Source organism: Myripristis murdjan, chromosome 15 (assembly GCF_902150065.1).
Source record: "Myripristis murdjan chromosome 15, fMyrMur1.1, whole genome shotgun sequence".
Lineage (NCBI taxonomy): Eukaryota > Metazoa > Chordata > Actinopteri > Holocentriformes > Holocentridae > Myripristis > Myripristis murdjan.
Window position 1 is genome coordinate 32,322,994 of NC_043994.1, and position 22,868 is coordinate 32,345,861.

At 44.8% G+C, this 22,868-nt stretch overlaps 3 protein-coding genes across 8 annotated transcripts in view; 1 reads left to right on the forward strand and 2 right to left on the reverse strand.

The window, feature by feature from the left end:
* The window catches only part of LOC115373017 (PH and SEC7 domain-containing protein 1-like), a 75,589-nt gene extending 66,673 nt beyond the window's left edge, over positions 1 to 8,916 (reverse strand). For 2 of the 4 annotated variants that reach the window (XM_030071223.1, XM_030071222.1), the window contains exons 1-2: positions 8,756 to 8,916; positions 7,020 to 7,087 (exon numbers count right to left, since the gene is read on the reverse strand). The gene's annotated coding sequence lies outside the window, so the exon portion shown is untranslated. Of the gene's footprint in view, positions 1 to 1,880; positions 2,141 to 7,019; positions 7,088 to 8,755 lie in introns of those variants that run through there. The other 2 variants (XM_030071221.1, XM_030071220.1) reach the window with 1 other exon arrangement.
* A 1,924-nt stretch (positions 8,917 to 10,840) lies between these two features.
* LOC115373057 (elongation of very long chain fatty acids protein 6-like) lies at positions 10,841 to 17,488 on the forward strand. 3 transcript variants are annotated; one of them, XR_003929494.1, is made up of 5 exons: positions 10,841 to 11,092; positions 13,668 to 13,799; positions 15,503 to 15,654; positions 16,169 to 16,757; positions 16,794 to 17,488. XR_003929494.1 is itself a non-coding variant. In XM_030071294.1 (4 exons), exons 1-4 carry the CDS (start codon positions 10,998 to 11,000, stop codon positions 16,594 to 16,596), a joined length of 807 nt encoding a protein of 268 aa, XP_029927154.1. In that variant the 5' UTR covers positions 10,841 to 10,997; the 3' UTR covers positions 16,597 to 17,488. The 3 variants fall into 3 exon arrangements, 1 of the variants encoding a protein (XP_029927154.1); XR_003929493.1 differs by having other exon boundaries at positions 16,169 to 16,745; positions 16,782 to 17,488; XM_030071294.1 differs by having other exon boundaries at positions 16,169 to 17,488.
* Positions 17,489 to 17,608: 120 nt separating this feature from the next.
* Positions 17,609 to 22,777, reverse strand: aifm2 (AIF family member 2). Its single transcript, XM_030071280.1, has 9 exons — positions 22,689 to 22,777; positions 21,544 to 21,771; positions 21,122 to 21,237; positions 20,797 to 20,916; positions 20,590 to 20,682; positions 20,236 to 20,344; positions 19,733 to 19,885; positions 19,436 to 19,639; positions 17,609 to 18,984 (listed from the first exon to the last, which is right to left on the reverse strand). Exons 2-9 carry the CDS (start codon positions 21,743 to 21,745, stop codon positions 18,833 to 18,835), a joined length of 1,149 nt encoding a protein of 382 aa, XP_029927140.1. The 5' UTR covers positions 21,746 to 21,771; positions 22,689 to 22,777; the 3' UTR covers positions 17,609 to 18,832.
* Positions 22,778 to 22,868: the final 91 nt, after the last annotated feature.

The following is a 22,868-nucleotide window of genomic DNA, read 5'->3' on the forward strand; positions in this document are numbered from 1 at the left end:
CACGCCCCTTTTTCTACAGCCACCATTTTGCACCTACGTTCAACAACCACGCAGGACCAGCACTGCAACCAGAATGCACTGCTGCAGCCTCCATAGACCAGAATGCACTGCTGCAGCCTCCATAGACCAGAATGCACTGCTGTAACCTCAGTAAACCAGAATTAGGGGTGTAAAACTGGACAGAAAAACCTACAAGTGCACCCCCAACCAGAATGCAACGCTGCAGCCTTGATAGACCAGAATGCACTGGTGCAACAAGAGTGAGGAGCAACTTGCATGTTTTCTCCACTAGAGAAAACACAGAACTTGAATTGAGTTCCATGGTCATCGTGTTCATTGGGCTGTTACATAGCCAAGATGAACACATCACCAAAGACTGAACTTGTCCAGTCAACATCTGCAAACTAGCAAACCTGCTAACCCTAACCAGCATCATCACACACACCTTCCACTGACTGTACCGCCTTACATGAGCCAGCCTGTCGCAGCTCAGCCCGACTTTCCTGCAGAGGAAAAGTGGGGATGCACGATAATATCGTCATGTCATCGGTGTCGAGCGATATGAACTTTAAAATGAAATACCCGTATCACCCTGAGATGAAAATTTCTGCTGATAAGACATGCCGACATATGAGCCTGTTTCAGCAGGATGAATGAAAAACAAAAAACAAACAAACTGTGACGTGTTTTACATGACCCGGGTTGGATTGGTTTTCTTATTTTGCCTATTGAATGTGTTCATTTTGAAAAGCATTGTCTGCATCTGCCAGTGGGCCTCCACAATAAGAGCAGGCATAATAAAATGTTAATCCCACTGCAGGACAGACTTGATGTTCTCTGTAATTAGGTGGAAAATCTGTGTATTTATGGTATCGGCCAAAAGAGTTGGAAAATATCAGCATGTTGGTCATCAGCAAATAATCCAATATCTGCATCTGTACAGGGACGTGCTTTTAAACGGTGAGGGAGAAACTGCTGAAAACCGAGATTAACTCGACCAGAATGAATCAGAAAAACTTTAGTATAATATTTATTATTTCACTGAAAAGGAAATGACTGCTCTACTCCATTCAAGTTCTGTGGGGAAAAACTTGCTTTTGCTTTTGCTCTGACTATCAGATTCAGCATCGCTCTCGCTCTCTGCTTCACATGAAACCAACAACAAGTCCACACCGCTTCTGCACCGGCTTTGAAAGGCATTCTGGGAAACCGAGGAAGTCAGGGGCTGCGGTATCTGTAGACGAGGCTGCGGGAAAGTTAAGTTCACAAAAAACAAATCCTGATAACTCGCATGATGTGCTGAACATCGCAGAGCTGAGTGAGGAAGGAGTTTGAGTTGGTGATTTCAGTTTTAATGGAAGAGAAAATGTAAAAAACAAAAAAAAAACAGTAGAGACAGTGAGTGGGTTTTATCTGCTGTTAAACTCAGGCCACGTAACTGATAATCTGAGTCAATTCACCTTCATTCAATTAAAGTAATTTAATTAAACTTTTAACTAAACGACTTTAATCTGCTCAACATGAAGAGGAGCATTACACGACCACATCTGACACTGAAGAACAAAACTGAAAACTACAGGAAATATAACAGTCCTATCTCCATTCCTGAAACGCTGATTCTCTGCTGATAGCGCGTGTGTATGTGTGTGTGTGTGTGTGTGTGTGTGTGTGTGTGAGAGAGACAGCAGTGAAACACACACTCCTTACTGTAAGTGGAGCAGACTGATAAGCAGCCCTGTTAGCCCTACTTTTCCTGAACTCTGCTAATAGGATTCCCCCAACTCCTCCTCCACCTCCCAGCATGCACTGCTGCATCCACACACACACACACACACACACACACACACACACACACACACACACACACACAGTAACCTTACCTATGTGTCCTGATGTCCTCATTGCTTTGACAACTTCCCCGAGTCGCTGTGGTAACCTGCTCTCTCTCTCTCTCTCTCTGTGTTATGAATTAATCTCGTTCTACCCTCCTCTCTCTCTCTCTCTCTCTCTCTCTCTCTGTCTGTCTCTCTCTCTCTCTGTCTGTCTGTCTCTCTCTCCCTGTCTGTCTCTCAGTCAGACAGCACCTCTTGTTGTTGCCTCACCGGCTCGTCTCCTCTGGATTTACACCTCACTCCGCTGCTGCTCCTCCTCTTCCTCCTATCTCTGCCTTCAATCACACACTTGCCCCGCCCCCTTCAACAGGCCTGCCAGCCAATCGGGTGGCCCGCTGCGGGGCGGGTCCTCTCCTCGCTCGTCCAGTGATAAGCAGCTGTGACAGATGGAGGAGAGAAACCCAGAGACATGGGGGGGGGGGTTGTGCAGGCGACCCCCCCTCCCCCCCTTCCCCCGTGTAATTATCTCTTGTTTATGTGATGATCCGTTAAAGGGAAAGTGGTGCAAGCTGGAGCCCCGCCCCCCTGGAGGACAGCAGAGCAGGCAGCCAATCAGAGGCCTGGCTGATATAAAGTACGGTTCCACTGATTTGGGCTTTTTTTTTCTTTTTTTTTTAACATGGATATTGATTGAGATAAACAAACCAAATCTTTTGTGCTGTTATTCATTTGAAATGTTAAACTAAACATTTTCCAGCCTCACAAACGCTGAGGGGCGTGTTTTTCTGTTTGTGTGAGCAACGAAAACTGACCACATGCAAACACACCAGGTCGACCAATCAGACGCACACCTGAACCTTCACTGTTCAGGCGATTTAACTCCAACTGTGAGACGTCCAGTTACTCACCAGGCATTAGTCTAAGATCTTATGGAAGACATGATTCATGGAAAAATAATTCTCCACAATGATAATAAATGTTAGTTGCAGGCCTGGGAAATGCAAAATAAAAAATATGAGAGACATACCGGAAAACACTTTTTCATATCAGAGAGGAAGATCATTTTGCTTTGATTTGCTTTGATTTGCTCAGCGGACAGTCAGAGCGAGTACGGTGGCCAGCAGGGACAAAGTCTGACAACAGCCAAAGACCAAAGAGTGCATACAAGCCAGACATTCAAATGTCAAGATTCCAGCTGGAGAGATGAAAATATTACAATATGAGCTTGCTGATGTGACTCTAAACGCAGCACGACGCCGGCAGCAAACTCGCATTCGTAGCCTGAACCTGACGCCGTGCGTGTGGATGATTGAAAGCGCGAGGCCACGCCCCTCGGCTCAGGGTTCACTTCAGGACTTTTATTATTATAAAAAGAAAAGGAGAGGCAAAACTGTGCTGAGATATTTTGGCAAACAACAGGCAGCCTGCAAGTCCCATCAGTCGACTTGTAAGATATTATTTTAATGCCAGAAAGAATAAGAGCACGTTCAACGCTGAAAAAATAAAGAAAACAGAAATTAAGATTTGAAAAACTCATTTCAGCTTTGACTTCAGATCATTTAAGACGTTTTGAGTCTTTTTCGGGATTTGCAGACGCCTTACATCAACAAACTGAAGGATTACATTTGCTCTGTTAAAATGAAACTCCACCACAGGAACCTCGTGCGATGGACTGGCGACCCGTCCACCCCAGTGCATGCTGGGATCAGGACCAAGCCGGTGTGGGAAATGAAATGGGCTGGAATGGAAAAGAGAAGACGTGCGTACTGCAGCTTTGAGCCAAGTCAAGTTTATTAAGGAAGCCCTCGTCACAGAGGCCTTCACACTGCAGGTCATGAACATGTCACACACCATTTACATACGGTAAATACACACACACACACACACACACACACACACACACACACACACACACACACACACTCACACCTCTGGGCAGTTTAAAGTCTCCATGCCACCTACCTGCACACGAGGTTCAGCACCAAAATTAATTTGGCATTTTAAAATGACGTGAAAGTTTTTAAATCGTCATTGTTTTGAAAAAGCAGCCGGTTAACCCTCTAATTGTTTTCCTTTCATTTTCTTTTTTGCTTTATAGATAATTTTATTTATTTATTTCTGTTTTTTCTCTCTGCCTTTTTTATTTTTTATTTTTTAACTAATTTCTTGCTCATTTTCTGGGCATTTCTTGCTTATTTTCTCATCACCTTTCCCCCAGTGTTTCTGAAGCAAGTCCAGTGGATTTGCTGAAGTTTGCGTGACCACAAATAAGAAGCTATCACTTTGGCATGCAGTGTATTATATGTACATACACTGTACTGGATATACACGCTGTATTACATGTATATGGATTATACTGTATTGCAGGTAAACCGCTGTGCGATACAGGACTTATAGGACCTGGTTTACACTGCAAACTGTTTCTGAGTTTGAGATTTTTTATTTGCCCATTGTTCCTTTATTTTCTTTTTTTTCTGACATCATTACATGACCTTTCCATTTTCTGTGTTGAAGCTGTTTTCTTCATTTCTTGTGTATTTGTGTGTATTTTGTCCTGTGCAGAGCCCAGGGTGCAGCAAGTTAAAGGACAATGCCAGGTTTTTTTTCTTTAATGTGTCGCGTCTCCTCTGTCATTTACATTCCTGCTGCCGTCCGCAGGTTCGCGTGTCACTCTTTGTTCTCCTGTCAGTCACTTTGTTCTGGCATGAAAAACATCTTCCGCTGACAGTAACACACCTGAGTGAGGTAACTGCACCTCATCACAGTAAACAGGAAAAATATTTTGGTTACTGATCGGAAATGTACAAGACTGAAACTGGTTTGTCGGAGTGCCAGTGAATGAGTCATGAGACGAGCCGGCGGCGGGTTCCTCTCATGTTCCTGCCTGTCAGAAAGAAGAACCACTGATCCTGATCCAAGCAGAACCAGACCAGTTTGGCTTTTACACTCGGAACCCATGAGAGGAACCACAGCTGGAGGCTCCTTCTCTCTGCCAGCCTGGAAAATTATTATTTCAAACATCAGCCGTCTGCTCAGCTCCGCTCACCTCCTGTGTGAAGAAACCTCTGATATCAAACTGTTTCCAGTCAGTTCCTTCACTGTCTGTCTGTCTGTCTGTCTGTCTTACCTGAGTGAAGGTTTACACCTGTCCCATTAACACTGACTGACACCCAGACTCAGGCCGTGTCCACACTGAGCAGGTGAATCTGAAAACGCCCCTCAGGTGCTGTAATCTGAGCTTTTTGAAAACACACATGTACGATTAATTAAAGCTCCGTCCCAGTGACTTCCTGCATGTCCAGGGTTTCCTCTCCAGAACGTTCCTGCTGATCTCCTCCCAAAGCGAGCAGAGGGATCTTCTTCACACTTTCTTCACTCCAGTTTTCCATCCGTTTGTTGACGTGGAAAAATAAACAGACACGGCGTTCAAAATCACTGGGATTGTGCTTTTTTTAATATGCTGTGAAATCTGTAGTTCCCCTCCATATCAACATGGAAAATGTGGGGGAGTTGTAGTGAACGGGACAGCCATTCAAAATCACTGGGATGGTCCTGGTTTGAGTCTTTTCCTAACGGGACGTGGGACGCCCAGGTGGCCTCAAACACAGCATTAGCATCACCTCCTGAGAAACGGCCAAATCAGGTTTCAGGAAAAACATCCAGAACCGTGTTGTTGCCATGGAAACGATTCCAGAACCCGTGAAAAACACCCTCCATACCGCAGCACGGCTAGCTACATTTTTACAGTCAAAAACGGCCAAAAAGACTCATTTGTCTCTGCCCACACGCTCCATGCGTCCTTTACGTCGGCATGGATGTTCAGCAGTAAATCCACTAGAGGGCAGCGCAGAGTCCACAGTTTCTGACAGCAACAAACATGGAGGCGGTGCAGGAGGAGGGGGTCGTAAAGATGGAGCTGCTACAGAGAGGCAGAGGAGGAGGCGGCGTTGTATACAGCGGTCTGTGAGGTCATTAAACACATCACCGGTCTGTGAGGTCATTAAACACATCACCGGTCTGTGAGGTCATTAAACACATCACCAGTGTGTGAGGTCATTAAACACATCACCGGTCTGTGTAAACACATCACCGGTCTGTGAGGTCATTAAACACATCACCGGTCTGTGAGGTCATTAAACACATCACCGGTGTGTGAGGTCATTAAACACATCACCGGTCTGTGAGGTCATTAAACACATCACCGGTCTGTGAGGTCATTAAACACATCACCGGTCTGTGAGGTCATTAAACACATCACCGGCCTGTGAGGTCATTAAACACATCACCGGTCTGTGAGGTCATTAAACACATCACTGGTCTGTGAGGTCATTAAACACATCACCGGTCTGTGAGGTCATTAAACACATCACCGGTGTGTGAGGTCATTAAACACATCACCGGTCTGTGAGGTCATTAAACACATCACCGGTCTGTGAGGTCATTAAACACATCACCGGTCTGTGAGGTCATTAAACACATCACTGGTCTGTGAGGTCATTAAACACATCACCGGTCTGTGAGGTCATTAAACACATCACCGGTCTGTGAGGTCATTAAACACATCACCGGTCTGTGAGGTCATTAAACACATCACTGGTCTGTGAGGTCATTAAACACATCACCACAGGAGGACACATGATTCTGTTCTCTAACACTGTCACTTATTTAAATTCCTTCTTCGTGTCTCGCTCATAGACTCTTTGAGCCGTCGGCTGCTCTGTTCGTATCCGGAAGTTTCCGGAAAACCTGCACGGATACGGAGGAACTGAACGAACAGAAGACTCGACCTGCGTCCGTCTGTGACTTTGAGCCTTAAGTCCAGACAGGAAGTGAGCGAGGCTGGTCAGACAGCTGATTGGTTGTGACTTCACTGATGATGATGATGACGATGAAGACGAGATCAGAGACAGAAGCCCAGACTGATGTCTCTACACACTGCATACACTAACAGTCTGTGCACAACAACACACCTTTCACACACACATGCATATGTGCGCACATGCAAGTGTGTGTGTGTGTGTGTGTGTGTGTCTGTGTGTGTGTGTATGTGTCTGTGTGACCATATGTATGCACAAATCTGTGTTTGTGTATGTTTGTGTATATGCGTATGTGTATGCAAATAAGTATGTGCTGTGTGTGTGTGTGTGTGTGTGTGTGTGTGTGTGTGGATGGACGGTGCTGCCCTACCTCTGTTACTGGAGGCGGAGTCTGTGGCGCAGGGGAGGAGCCAGTCAGGTGAGCGGAGAGCAGGAAGTCTGCGAGGAGAGGAGATAAGGCTCGCTTTAAATATCTTCCTGTTATCACCAGGCCTCTGAGCGTCCCTGCTGAGCGTCCCTGCTGACGCCGGCTGTACTGCACAGCTTCCACGCTGTGAGTCTGATCTTTGACTCCCCGAGCAGACGCCTCTCACCTGTCTCTCCTGCACTGACCCTAAAGAGCACTTGGTTATGAAAGCAGTGCATGGGTAAAGTGCTGTCTGATATCATGGATGTGCAGGACCTGGTCTTAGTAACACTGAGGCAGAAACACGACACATATCCCCATATCAGAGGGAAATGACAAAAATATCACCCACTGTGAGGCAATTTCACAGAAAAACAAGTTTTCAAAACGCACTGATTCTTTTTTCCTTAAAAAAAGAAAAGCCATTACTGTCACATCAGCCTGAAAAAGGTGATTTAAAATGTGGCGTCCACTACACACCTCTGATCCTAACTAATAAGGCACACATATTCAAGTGGAAATTATACTTAAAAATATACAATGAGTATTTATCTATTTTATATATACATATTCTATTCTATAAATATTTTTGTAGATATATTTTCATTACACATATAGTCTATGCAAAGGTTCAATATTCTATTGATATATTTATCTCTCTCTCTCTCTCTCTCTCTCTCTCTCTCTCTATATATATATATATATATTACTCTTGTAGGGTATGCATAGGATTTTTCTTTTTTCTTATATTTTTGTATTGATCCACTTAATTAATTTTGTTACTTTTGTTTAATACATTATTTTGAGAGGTGTACTTAATGTGGTCTACTGTTGTCCCTCTGTAATATCTGGACAATCTGCTGGTGGAACACACGCATTTCCCAATTTGGAATCAATAAAGTACACCTATCTATCTATCTATCTATCTATCTATCTATCTATCTATCTATCTATCTATCTAAACTCAATTCAGTTCAGCTGAACGGAAAAATTCTCCAGATCAGATCCATATATCAAGGTCAGCATATATGAACATAAATACAGAAAATAAAACCCAGCAACCATAAACACAGCAGTGTAAAATCTAAGCTGCACGCAGTCCATTTAAAACCAGTCCAACACAACACAACACATCTGTGCTCTGTTTGTTCAGGGTTCAGTGACAGCGGCGGGACCTGCCCGCTCTCCCTGGTCCTGACAGAACCTCATGCTAATCCCTGTTCTACCTACATGCCTTTGTTTACGGGCAGGAGCCCACGCCACAAACATTCTTACTAAAGGCGTTTCTGAATCCCTACGAGACACTCTTCCATTCGGCTTGTATTTAATTTACCAAGCAAGCGGTTCTCTGGGTTAAATTTTAACTTTCTCCCCCCTGGCTTGCGCTGCTCGCTGCCGCCCAGCAGGGTGGATTTTGCCGGCCAGACACTGAGAGCAGCTGGCGGAGCGGCTGGAATAGTTGGGTTTTTCTTTAAATAAATACCTGCTATGTCGATTATATCTGCGCCGAATTGAAGAGTGACTGCATGTGAATCAGTTTTCATCTTGAGTTTTGTTTCACATTTTGTGAAATTTTACCTGAATCGATAGTGAAACTAAAATGCCATATTTTTGAATGGAGTTCGGCGTGGCGTCCCGTCCACACAACAGAGAATGGAATGCACCGGGGCTAACGGCCAAAGCCGCGGACCCTGCCTCACCTGTCAGTCCTGCGGGCGGGGAGGCCCGGCCGCGGGCACCCTGGACGCTAAGGGGGACGCCATCGTTCGCGCTGGCGGTTCGGGTAGCACGAGCGTGCCGGTGACGGTTAAAACGCAGCGGTGTGTTTAGTTTACTCTCTCCAGGGCGACTCCGGCTTCCGCATCGCTGTGCGTGACGTAGCAAAACGTCACGAGGCTCGGGCCAGAGCGCGTGCAAGCTGGGACTGGACCGACGGAACGGACCGCCGCGCGCGTGCCCGCCGACACGCGCGTCACCTCCGTGGATATTTTTCCCTTTTCCTTTATCACTTTTTTCTTTTTCTCACCTTTTTATTTATTGTGATTTTATTGTTATTGTTACCGTTTACGTTATTGAAAATGTATGTGTTATAATTAATTCTCTCCGCGTGCTCATCAACACGCAATTTCATTTTTTCTTTTTTGTACTTTTGGTTTTAATTATATTGTTTTGTTCAAATTTACTTTGTTGACAATTTATCTCTGCTTCTTTGTATTTTTTCCTCTTGCACTTGGTAAGCTATAAATAAATTGTGATTGATTGATTCGTTGATTGATTGACAGACAGCGCGGTCAGAGTGTTACACAGCAGCAGGAGGCATCGCAGGTCAGGTGTTTTTTCCCAGGTGTCATGTTTTGTGCTGCTGTAAAACAGAGACGGAGCAGAAACTGATCTGAGCTGTTCTTACATCACACAGTAAGAATGCTTGTTCTGTCACTGGATCTTGTTTTAATTAAAAAAAAAGAAACTGTAGTTTTGTTTTTTCTTTGTGCTTATAATCACAGAGAATATATAAACACTGACTAAAACAGAAATTATTACTGGAATGTAACCATGAAGGCAAAAGTCAGCCTGCAGTTTGTATTACGGTCCAGCAGGTGGCAGCACGTCTCTCTCTCTCTCTCTCTCTCTCTCTCTCTATCTATCTATCTTTTTTTATCAGTTGTATATTCCTATGTGTTACATATTTATTTATTCATTTATTTTCTCTGTAAGTGAAGGATCCAAGTTATCTGCCATCACGGTCTTCACGTCAGGCCCTCAAACTAAAAATAATTGTTATTTTAATTATCTTAATCAATCAACAATTTGTTGAATTTTTTTTTTTTTTTTGCTTATTTAGCTGATATTTTACTGTAGGAATCAATGAAGAACAAAATGGGCAAAATAATAACAACGACAGCAACAACAATAATAACAGTAACAATAATAATTATAACTGGTAACCCTTTACAATAAGAGTACAACAATTAACGTTAGTTAACGTTAGTTAATGCCCTAATGGTTAATTAACTGTTAGTTAATGATTATTATGGCATTTACTACTGTTTTTACGGTTAGTTAACTGTTATTTAATGTTTATTATCTGTTACTTTATTACCTGTTACTTTATGTGTTTATGTGTTATTACCTGTTACTTTATGTGTTTTACGGCATTAATTTACGTTAATTGTTGTAGCCTACTCTTATTGGAGCCTACTCTTATTGTAAAGTCTTACCTAATAACTTTATTAGTAAAGCACTTTTCCACACAAAGTTACTGAGTGCCTTACATTATGAACAAAAATAGCAAATTACAATTAAACTAACAAAGCCAATAAAGCAATTTAGAGTAAAGAAATATAGCTAATTTATCAAAAATATAAATGTATGACAAGTAAATTGAAGTGTAACAACGTAAACACTTTACATGGTAACAGTCATCAGTTACATCAGTGAGTTACTGAGATGCAGCTTCACACACATTAACCCTGTCACACACATTAACCCTGTCACACACATAAACCCTGTCACACACATTAACCCTGTCACACACCGGCTCTGATGAGGAGGATGAAATCTCTCGCTCTGCTGAAAAATCAAGTCCCAAATCTGCTGAACCAGAAACTGTGGTGAAACTCAGACTGAAAACAAGAACAGCTGCACAAGAAAGAAAAAAACCTGAATGGATGTGGAGGTGGGGCAGGAAAAAAATGTAAATCTCCTGGGAAAACAATGGAGAGAACAGACGTCAGGTGGGCCAGGTAGGTGCCGCAGGCCACGCCCCCTGCCGACAGGCTTTAATTAGGGCGGAGCGGCAGGTGAGAGCCAGGTGAGAGCAGAGTGGACGCGGCGGAGACACTAGAGGAACCCCGTCTGGACGGATACGCGGATTCTGCTGTTTTCTGAATCATTAGTGAACCGGTTTAATATTTATTTTTGTACATTAAAATAATATCGGAGATGAATGAGACCGACTTCCTGCCGCAGCTGTCTGAGTTCGGCTTCGAGCGCCGCTTTGATGAGAGAAGAGCCATAGAGTGGATGCAAGCCAACTGGTGAGAGATCTACCTGTTCTTACTCACTGATCCTGTTTCATTCATCTTTACTGAGCCACTAGATTCTGTCTGCAGTCAAACTCCTGTATCCGAGAGGATGAGACGGAGAAAACAGCCCCTCTAAGTCACAGCGGTGGGATGAGAAGTTTAGTTCTGTGCGGGGAGATGTCAGCATCTTTATTAAAAAAAAAAATATTGTATTTTAATAATTCCTTATTTCTTCGTAAATGTACTCGCAAACGTACAATATAACTCGTGCCCATATGTTTGGTAGGATCTCATCTTCATTTCGGCATTGGTCCAATAACACCAGGTAGCTCTTATTCCAACACAGCATCACTCAAACAGGTGTTAACACCTGTGTCTCTCGCTCCAAGCTGAGCCCGGTGTGCAGCAGTTAGCGAAGCGTCAACTGATCTTAAAGTTCGGATTTTCTTAAAATGAAGAACGCTCGGTGTGTTGGTTATATGCCGAACTGAAATATGGAAGTTTATGATAATGAAGGTACATTTAGTTTTTTTTTTTTTTAATTAGCTGTACATGTCTACCTGTGAGCAAGGAAACATTAAAATACCAGATTTTTTAATGGAATTTCACACTGCAGCCGGTTATTCCAGGTTAAACCCACCTCACACACCCCGCCACACATACACACACACACACACACACACACCCCGCCACACATACACACACACACACACACACACACCCCGCCACACCCCCGCCGGCATGATGACGTCACATCAAACTCCAGCCCAGCAGAAATATTTCATGTGTTAGTCAAACTGCTGTCACATAAAACTGGAATGAGGAAATTAATATTTTGTTCCTATAGGGCCTTGGCAGTGTTTCTGTGGTAGTCAAGAGTGTGAAGTGGCTTAATTACACATTTGGCTGTTTTATCAGAATCAGAAATACTTAATTGATCCCCTGTAGGGAGATTGGGTCAGCTGCTCAAATTCTCAAGAGAAGAATAGGCTATATTATAATCATAGGTGAAATGCCAAGAAAAAGTAATAAGAAATATAAAAGTAGGCTATATGCATTTAGAAATCTTTTTTTTTTTTTTTTTTTTAAATGAAACGTCATCTTTTTGTAGTTGTTTGTTTTGAATCTCCTGTAATAATATATATAGAATATATTCATAAATGCGCTTATATTGTGTCTGTTATTATAAGTATTACATTCTTGGACAGAGAGATGTCAAGGTGTGTGTGTGTGTGTGTGTGTGTGTGTGTGTGCATGAGTCAGCCGCAGTGCTGTCACACTGAAGGTATCCAGGGAATGTGTGACAGGAAGAGGTGTGTTTTAGTCCTGGACTGGTTTTTGGTTTGGGTGCTGAGTTTCAGAGTAACAAGACCAACAAAACCAGGTCCTCACTGCAGGAGACGCCGTGCACTTTAATGAGCTGTTTTGTGAGCTCAGGATAAAAGACAAAAAAAAGAAAAAAGAAAAACACAGTGGTCTCATTTAAACTATTAAACTGATCGGACCAGAGCAGTGCAGCTGTCCTGTTCTCCAGTGCTCAGACTGTGAAAGTGAAAACCATTTCTTCATGGAACTGGAGAAGGGAGAATGCAGAGGCACTGCCTGCATATCTGCCCTTCTCCAGTGTTCAGCTGACGAGCCACTGCTTAGTCATTCCTGCACAAAACACATCACACTCAGCAGTATGGGAGATTAGCTGCAGACACACGCACACACACACAGTTACATGTGTGTAAAATGTAGATATTTCTTATGTTTTATACAGCTAACAGTAAACAACATTTTGTGTCCAGGACGTTTAAAACATATCATGTTAATATCCCAGTTGTCCACATGAAATCAGGAAAATTAAAAATGAGGCAGCAAAAGATATTAATGTTGTATTTAGAGACGTTCATCATTGTTTGGGGTCAAATTGAGACCCAAGATGACCCAGGAGGGTTAAAGTGCTGATGCAGCCCGGTCTGCTCTCAGGCCGGTTTGCCTGGTTTGGAAAGCGTGGGTGTGTGTGTGTATCTGTGGGTGTGTATCTGTGTGTGTGTGTGTGTGTGTGTGTGTGTGTGTGTGTGTGTGTGTATGTGTTTTTGTTCTGTGGTTAAACTTCATTCATCTCACAATGGGAGTCGTCCTGTGTCAGTGATTTCCAGACAGAAACCGACACAGAAACAACAGGTTGAATTTGAATTTGAATTAAAAAAAAAAAAAAAGTGTCAGGAGAACGGGAACAAACCGGTTGTAGAAACAGAAGAACAAAAAGTTTCCCTGCATGAAAAGAAACGAGGGCCGGACAGAAACTTCCCACTCGGCAGGAAAACTCAGCGACAGGAAGCAGCAAAGACCCACCAGTCATCATCACACCTGATATTTACAGCTTTTTAATAATCAGGGGCTTCATGTTGGTTTGCAGGACGGAAACACAGATCTGATGCAGCAAAACTTAACCGAGCTTCACAGATATCATTTTAATAAATATACTTATATTGTTCCACATGGGTTTTTTGTGCAAATTTTCCTATTTTTCATTTGTAATAGTGTGAGTTTAGACGCCTGGATGTGAAGAGTCTGTGTGTTTTTTCTGTGTTTTCAGGAGCAAGTCGTTCGTGTTCAGCGCTCTGTACGCCGCCCTGGTGTTCGGAGGCCGCCACTTCATGAAGCCCAGAGAGAAACTGAACCTGCGGAGGCCACTGCTGCTCTGGTCGCTCAGCCTGGCTCTGTTCAGGTATGTGTGTGTGTGTGTGTGTGTGTGTATGTGTGTGTGTGTGTGTGTGTGTGTGTGTGTCCCTGCTGGAATCTGGATGCTCAGTTCTCTGAAAGCAGCTTTGCCGTTTGTTTCCTCGGAGACACAAACAAACGTGGTCTTTAACGGCGTCTGTCCCCATGGTAACCGTCGGCGTGCTGCGGTGCTTTGTGTTGTAATTGGATGTTAAACACACAGGCGGCGGTTAATCATTGAACAGGAGTGAGAAACCTTTGTTTGAGGAGGTCAGCAGGAGGTCGACGGCAGGTTCCTTAAGGAGAACTCGTGAGGTTCCTCAAACCCAGGAGGAGAGCTGCTCCTGGTTTCTGGAACCAGATGTGGCGTTTACATGCACACACAGAAACAGGACACTTCAAAACCCCAATCCTGAGCAGGACACTCGAGTCATGATGAAGTCAGCGTGGCTCTGTGAGCGTGAGCCGGTCAGCCTCTGCAGCTCGGGCCTCACACATGAGCTGCAGCACCCGCAGTAAAACATCTAGTGTTTTATGTAATTGTACTGAAAGTAGTCTAAAGGGATATTTCACCCACAATGCATATCACTGTGTGCTGCCCTCAGCCTACAGTGAAGCAGGCTTTACCCACAATCCTTCATGGTAAACTTCAAAAACACCAGTCGTCTCCTATGCGGGAAAAAAAATCTAAAAATCATATATATTTTTTTTGATTTTACTACAAGTTCAGTTCAAACAGCTCACACTCATCCTGCTGTATCATAAACAAATCTGTGTGTGTGTGTGTGTGTGTGTGTGTGTCAGGGAGCTCAGGTTTCTGCTGCCTGTTGTAGTTTTCCATTTAAAAGAGAGAGCAGATCAATTAGAGAGTGATCAGGTGTGTGTGTGTGTGTGTGTGTGTGTGTGTGTGTAGTGTTGAATTTCATGTTGAGGCAGGGATGTTTCAGTTCAGTGTTTACACACAAAGAAATACCTGAAAAGTGATTTTTCCACATTTGAAACAGATTCAGGAGGTTGCAGGCGGCGCTGACAGGAAGCAAAATGTTTAAAGTGAAGAAATGAAAATGTAAAGGAGGCGGAGCCTGTTGTTCTGCTGGATTACCACTTTGAGATTAATTTCTGCTATAAAGGGATTTGAGAGAAACAGTGAAATTTTAAAGGTTCTGAAAATCGTCACTTTTGCAAACAAACAAATTTTTCTCTTTGACAGATTTATATTCCAACCCTGGTTATACGAAAAATGAATAAAAAATTAAATTAAATTTAAAAAAAAAAAATACACAGTGCCTTTTTTCAGTTATTTCAGTCAAGTTCAGACATCATTAACCCTCTGACACCTGATCAGACTCACCTGGTTTCTGTCAAAATCATTTGGGAAAAAAAGGAAACGAGAATGAAACAAAAATTGGTAAGAAATGAAGAAAAAGTTCCAAGAAATTAACCTGCAAATTAACTAGAAAAAAAGAGAAATAACCAGAAATTAAGTAACCAAGAAATCCCTAAAGACTGAAAATTAGCCAAATTTTCAGGTCATTTTTTGCTCGTTTTGTTTTCCCCCATGTTTTGGTCCGCTCGGGGTTTGAAGGTATTTGAAGCATAAATCTGGTCCAGGTGAGGGGGGGTCAACGAAACGAGACGCTGACGGTTTGTTCCTGTGTGTGTTTGTTTGTGTGTGTGTGTGTTTGTTTGTGTGTGTGTTTGTGTGTTTAGCGTGGTGGGCGCCCTGCGGACCGGCTCCTACATGCTGCACATCCTGAGCAGCAGCGGCTTCAGGCGCTCCGTCTGCGACCAGAGCTTCTACAACGGCCCCGTCAGCAAGTTCTGGGCCTACGCCTTCGTCCTGAGCAAAGCTCCCGAGCTCGGTGAGTCCCTGAACGCACCGCACCAAAACATCACCCTTATCAATACTGATGATAAAATACTGATTCAGAATTCACTGTCGAAATATTTTCTGTTCGCAAATCTGATGAATTCCTGTGTTTTTGTTAAAAAAATCTTTCATACTCCAATAAATCCTTTTGAATGAAATTAAATTCTCCATAAGTGCCACTGAGCTGCACGGTGTTTCCCCACGCTGCCTTCAGGAACATGAGCAACTTAATGAGCACTTACCTGGAAATTTATAAGACATTAGTAAAAAGTTACAAGAAAATGATCTGAAAACTGTAATTTATGATTGTAAATGTAAAATCATGTTACAGGAAAATGCTTTGTTGTGGCTGTGGGTCGTGTCTGGAGCTGCTCGTTGTCTTTTTCCCGTGTTTTTGAGAGCGTCTGAGGTTTCTTGGGGTCTGACGCTGTGAGAAAGCGTGCGGAGGGTGTAACGCTGATGTTTGTCTTTGTTTGTTTGTTTGTGTGTTTTGGCCCCGCCCCCAGGCGACACGCTCTTCATCGTGCTCCGGAAGCAGCGGCTGCTCTTCCTGCACTGGTACCACCACATCACCGTGCTGCTGTACTCCTGGTACTCCTACAAGGACCTGGTGGCCGGCGGCGGCTGGTTCATGACCATGAACTACGGCGTGCACGCGCTCATGTACAGCTACTACGCCGCGCGTGCCGCCGGCCTGCGCGTGCCCCGCCCCTTCGCCGTGCTCATCACCAGCGCGCAGATCACCCAGATGGCGGTGGGCGTGGCCGTGAGCGGCCTGGTGTGGCGCTGGCTGCCGCGCGGCGACTGCCACTCGCACCCGCACAACGTGCTGTGGGCGGGGCTTATGTACCTGAGCTACCTGCTGCTCTTCTCCCGCTTCTTCTACCACGCCTACCTGCGGAGGGCGGAGCCTAAGGCCGGCAAGGAGGAGTAGGCCGCGGAGGGGCCGGAGCAGGGCATTGTGGGGGAGGAGCTCCTGGCAGACGAGACTTTGGGTTAAATGAATATTTTACAGACGATTTTAAAGACGACTGCAGGTGTTTACCTGCCTCCTGACAGCGGCTGCTATCAGATATTGATCAGGTTATTGATCAGGTTATTGATCAGGTTATTGATCAGGTTATTGATCAGGTTATTGATGTTTGATCGGCTGGATGACGGCAGCTGGAGCGGCAGCCAGACGAGTCCAAACGTTCACTTCAGTTTCTCACTTCCACTGGGAGGTTTATTTTTATTATTTAATATTTATATTTATGATTTTGTGCGCACGGTTTGAGACGTCACCACTTTGTATTTCTCTTGTTTTTTGTTTTTTTGTTTTTTCCCACCAGAGGAGCGGCTTCACCCCCCACTGCTCTGCTCTGGCTGCTCAGCTCTGATCAGAACGTGATTACAACTTTCCAATAATCAATAACAGTCGCTGCTGGAAAAAAGCCTCTACCTCGTCCTGAAGAGCAGGTTTGTTTTTCTGAGAGCAGCAACATTTCTTCAGCCAGTCCATGAAGTTTTGATGAAGTTTTTAGTTTTTTGTGGAAATTCTTCCTCGTCTGAACTTCAGAAAAATATTAAAATGTTCAGCTGGAAAAGCAAAACGACATGAAGGAGGAAAAACAAAAGTGCCAAATGAAAGCTGAACATTTTAGAAGTGATGAAGACAGGAGGGTTTTTTACACACACACACACACACACACACACACACACACACACACACACACACAGCCAGTCATCCCATAATGCCGCTGTGATCCTGGGTGTCTGGAGAATGAAAACACCATGAAATGAAATGAAAATCTTTTTTATGTCTTAAATGTTTATTTAATGTTTAGGAAAAAAAATGAATAAAGTAAATTATTGTTTTACAAAGTTTGGTCTCTTTTCTCTGCATCACGTCATCAGATATCTAAAACATTCACGATGGAAAAAAATCACAATAATAAAATAAAGAACAACAGAAGGCAGAAGGCACATTTAGTAAACAGCTTTTCAAACTCGGCTCCAAAAAACTTAAACAATAACTCACCCTGTGCTGAGCTGAGCTGTAATATGGATGTGTGTTAATGCGTCTTGTTATTGAAATATTATTTTAGAAGGAAGAGCAGCTGCTGATATAACAGGAGCTGATAAAAAATAATAAAAATAATTCTGTGGGTATATAAACTGTGTGTGTTCTTACAGTTTTAAATAATGTCTATAAAAATGTAAAGAGCTCATGTTGCAGCTCAGCTTTTAAAGGTGCACTACGTAAAATTAGAGGGTTGATTCAAGCACTGGTGTTCAAAGTGGGGTCCTGGGATCCTCAGAGGGACTTCCAGGCGGTCCTCAGCAAAATGAGGAATTATGTAAATTTATAGACAAGAAATCTAATGCAGCACTAGGGGTCTTTGAATATTTCATTTTAATAATTATGAATCTAGTTTTGTCATTTTTGCAGGGAAAAAGCTGAAATTAGCAAAAAAAAAAAAAAAAAAAAAAACCTGGAACAGGTAAAAAACCCATGAGCCTGAGGGGCTCGGTGCTGCTGCATCAGGTTTCTTGTGTTTAAATGCTCGTGAAACAAATAAAAGGGTTCCTACACGGCAAAATCACCTGTTTGTTTTTACGTACTGCACCTTTATCCTCAGAGACGACGGACTCTGAAGGATAGAAACTGTAAAGTGAACATCGTGCGGTCGTATATTATAGATGTAACAGTTTTGTTAATACATTCATGCATTTGGTTCAGGAGAATGCATTTGTTTTTATTTACAGTCAGCTGAGCAGACAGACAGAGGGAATCATGGGAAATGAGGTTTTCATGTTTAAAGTTCCCCTCCAGTCGTTTACTCAGTTAAATAATCTCTGAATCAGAATTACATGTTTAGAAGTTTTTTCAGTCAAAAACATCCCTCAGTGCTTTAAATGTGACTCGAAATCTTGCCCTCATTAAAAATGCATAGATCTATGAATATGCAAATAGGCCCCGCCCACCTCCCTGCCTCCCGGCACAGTAACCAGAGCTCTGTTCACACAACCAGGACGTCCCGTCTGCCACAGGCCTGGACACTGAGCTGGGTTTCATAATCTGACATAATCTGTTTCCTGTCGCTCTGCTGGATGATTTGGAAAATAGAACGCTCGATGATGATGATGATGATGATGATGATGATGATGATGATGATGATGATTTGTGTTCAGGGGGATTTCTGTTTCATCTCCCTCCAGCTCTTCCACAGCAGCAGGTCGCGGCTCTTCAGCTGAGCCACCAGGGGGCGTGGCAGCCGCACGCTGACGTACTGACCCACGCCGTCGTCACGGCCCATCGCCAGCAGCATCGTCACGTTACCTAGCAACAGCAGATGGGACAGACAGGTGACCCCAGCGGCCGGAAAATCGGAACACGAGAGTCGATTCTGCCCGAGCACATCAACTAAAATAAATAATTTAATTAGTTTAATTAGTTTATTTAGTCTAATTAGTTTAATTAATTAGTTTAATTAGTTTAATTAGTTTAATTCATTAGTCTAATTAGTTTAATTAGTTTAATTAATTAACTGCACAATAAACTGTTATGACTGATGTTATGATTGACAGGCACAGGTTCATGGCTGAAGTTTGCCTAGCAACAGTCAGAGAGCCTGGCAGACACAACAACACACACACACACACACACACACACACACAGGAAGCTAACAGACCAGACACAGACAGACAGGCACAGACTGAGCGGTTCCCTGTAAACCCAGAGGAGTGAGAGGTCTGTCTGCAGCTGAGACGGGCAGACAGGTGAGTCGTACCTGTGCGGTATGACGTCAGCGGCTTCCCACTCAGGCTGTTGGTGATGTTGCTAACGGCGACGGCGGCGTGCAGCCCGGCGTGGTACGCCATCTTGGGCTCGTTGATGTCGGCGCAGTCGCCGACGGCGAAGACGTTGGAGAACCCGTCCACCTGCAGGTGCTCGTTCACCTTCAGGGCTCCGCTGTCGGCCACGCAGCCGCCCGCTGTGCAGGGAGACAACCGATCAATCAACTGATCGATCTCTGTTTGACCTTTAAATCAGTCTCAGCCTGTGTGTGTGTGTGTGTGTGACTCACGCAGGCTGGCGGCGTAGGCGGCGGCGTTGACCTTGAGGCCGGTGCAGACGATGATCAGGTCGGTCTTCAGCTGCGTTCCTTTGTCTGTCCTCACCTGCATGTTCCTCCTCGTCACGTTCACCTGCAGCTCCGCCAGGTTCAGCAGCTTCTGACCTGCAGGGGGCGCCGCCACCGCCGCCACACCAAAAACAAGTCACATCCAAGTCAGCAGCAGCTTCAACACTACAACCACATTTACCTGGCTTCACCTTGTTTTCTTAAAAATGCATAATTTCACTAAAACAGTGTAAATAATCGTATCCTGAGGTTAGAAGGTGCTGGAATAAAAGAGAAAACATCTTAGTTTTCATGTCTGTTCTTACCAGAGACTCAGATTTACCCAGAACTGTTTCTCTCACACATCACACAGATTTATCACTGCTACAGGATTAGGATTAGATATTATATTCCAGCCTGATAAAATATTTCAGCCAAAGTGTGGAGGGCAGGAGAAGCTGCTGTACCCAGGAGGAGCTCCACCCCCTTGTCCAGCAGCACCTGCTTGGCCTGCTGCCGCACGCTGGCCAGCAGCTCCGGGTCGGCCAGGCCGATCCGCGAGTGGACCAGGACCACCTGGAGGGGGGAGGAGAGCCGCACGTTAACACTGATCACACTCACGACCCCCGTCCTGTCGACTCAGGACAGGACGTTCACATGCAGCAGGGTTAGGGTTTCTTTAGTTTCTTAAAACGGTTTCTGGGAGTGGGACGGGACGTTTACATGCACAAACACAGAGACGGGACGCCGAGGTCCCTGTGGGCGGAGTCGGTGGCTATGACCGGGTCAGCGCCGCCTCGCCGCCGCCCGGCGCTCCTCACCTTCTTCTCTGGATATTCTGTCTTGATCTCAGCCGCCATCTCCACGCCAGTCGAGCCTCCACCCACCACCAGCACCGAGTCCGCCGCCTGGATCTGAGCAACACACATCATCAGTACTCCAACAAAAGTGTGTGTGTGTGTGTCTATGTGTGTGTGTGTGTGTGTGTGTGTGTGTCTGTGCAGCAGCTTCCCGTGTGTGACTCGTACCTCCTTGACGAAGTCTTCGTATCGCTGCACAGCCGCCTGGCGGGACACCACAGCGTTTAGCTTCCCGGGAAACGGGCCGTCGGTCCCGGTGCACAGGATGAGGTGGGAGTAACGGATTTCCTGTTGACACAAAAACAACAAAAACTTTTAAATATCATCTTGAAAAACATTGTTCTGTTTTTTTGTTTTGGAAATGAATGGAGAATTAAACCCAGTGCTGTGGATCCTGATGAGGAGATTTCACTGCCATGTGGACTCATATCACACACACACACACACACACACACACACACACACACACACACACACAGGGTGGTGACGTCACCTTGCCCCCCTGCAGGGTGACCGTCTGTGTGTCGGTGTCGACTCGCTCCACTCGGCCCTGAACGAAACTCTCCCCGAACGTCTCGGCGTACGGGATGAAGGTTTTGTTGGCGAAGCCTGCAGGAGGACACACAGCATGAATGAATGAGTGAATGAGTGAATGAGTGAGTGAGTGAGTGTGTGAGTGGGTGAGTGGGTGGGTGAGTGACGGGTCACCAGTCCAGCACACGCCAGGCTGAAACCCACACAGCTAAATCAGTAACTCAGTAAATAAATTAAACCTGCTTGGAGAACAATGACATAAAACTGAAAAATAACATGAAAATACCCATAAAATAAGTGAACACATTAATAATAGAGAATAAAATAAAGTGTTTAAAAAAACATTTACAAAAATAGAATGTAACGAGGTGGCGAGCGTACCGCTCTGGACGGACGCCCGCAGCGCCGCCACGTTGTGGTGGAAGGCGTCTCGCAGGTCGATCAGGGTGAAGCTGATCCGCTGAGACTGCAGCTGCCGAGCCGCCGCGATGCCGCCGAAGCCCCCGCCCACCACCACCACGTGCACCGCCGCCGCCGCCCCCTCAGGGCCCCCGGGGGCCCCCGCTGACTGCTGGCTGCCCATCTGCTGCACACACACCTGCACACACTCTGTAAGCACAGTGTGTTTTTCACTATTAGTTTTATAATTAGATTATTATTCTTCAAATGATCACGTCCTCTCAGCAGCGTCGTCCAGCTGAAACAGAGAATCACTGACAACAACAAGATAACAGCACAGAAAGACAAATAAACACAAACGAATCAATAAAACAAATCAAACAGCAGAATAGAAAGTGTCTCATGTCAAATGTCCTGGCAGTAAAAGTGACTGAGCTCCTTTTTCCAAACAGTAACTGTGTTAGCTGGGATCTTTTCCAGAGAACACGCTGCACATTGCATGCTTTTAAAGGGACATTACACTCGACTGAAGTGGGGACCCTGTAGACTCAACTGACACATAAACACATAAACACATCATGTGATGTTGAGTCTAAATGGTTCTGTTTGCCAGTTGAGTCTAAATGTCTAAAGCTTTTATTGTGAAATTTGGAAAACGACAAAAAGTCGAAGCAGCTTCCTCTTCTCATCTTGGCTGACTGGGCTTTTATTGTGAAAGGCTCCCCAGTCTGTCGCTGATCAGCTGTTCTCTGTGACGGAGCTGATTCAAAACGGACTGGAGGAAAAGTCAAATTAGTGACTTTAAAGCAGAGAGAAGCTGCTCGGCTGAGACTCCGCTCGGATTAGGTAATCTGGCTGAGCGCGGGACGGAGACACGGCGGCCAGCTCGAGCCTCAAATTAAAATCCACGTCAACTAAAACCGCGTTGCGCATTGAATACGCATTGAATACACATCTCTCTCTCTCTCTCTCACACACACACACACACACACACACAAACCCTGACACTCTCTCTCTCTCTCACACACACACACACACACACACACACACATACACACACACGGTCCTGCGCTGTGTGTGTGTGTGTGTGTGTGTGTGTGTGTGTGTGTGTGTGTGTGTGCGCTCACCTGCTAGCAGCTCTTCCTCAGTCTTCCTCGGCTCTCTCCCTCTGTGAGTGTATGTGTGTGTGTGTGTCTGCTGCTCCGCTGCAGCCGCATGTTTTCTATCATGATGGACAAAACAGGATGTTATGACACCGGCGGTCCACCAATCACAGCCCGCTCTGCCCTGCCGAGGGGCGGGGCCTC

What these genes read in the sequence shown, in the direction of transcription:
- aifm2 (XM_030071280.1), bottom strand. Translation starts at nt 21,745, where the DNA reads ATGGGCAGCCAGCAGTCAGCGGGGGCCCCCGGGGGCCCTGAGGGGGCG. An exon ending in GGGGGTGGAGCTCCTCCTGG is followed by an intron (nt 19,886 to 20,235) that starts GTACAGCAGCTT and finishes CGCCCCCTGCAG; the next exon opens with GTCAGAAGCTGCTGAACCTG. An exon ending in CGCCTACGCCGCCAGCCTGC is followed by an intron (nt 19,640 to 19,732) that starts GTGAGTCACACA and finishes CTCCCTGCACAG; the next exon opens with CGGGCGGCTGCGTGGCCGAC.
- LOC115373057 (XM_030071294.1), top strand. Translation starts at nt 10,998, where the DNA reads ATGAATGAGACCGACTTCCTGCCGCAGCTGTCTGAGTTCGGCTTCGAG. An exon ending in GAGTGGATGCAAGCCAACTG is followed by an intron (nt 11,093 to 13,667) that starts GTGAGAGATCTA and finishes CTGTGTTTTCAG; the next exon opens with GAGCAAGTCGTTCGTGTTCA. An exon ending in CTCAGCCTGGCTCTGTTCAG is followed by an intron (nt 13,800 to 15,502) that starts GTATGTGTGTGT and finishes TTGTGTGTTTAG; the next exon opens with CGTGGTGGGCGCCCTGCGGA.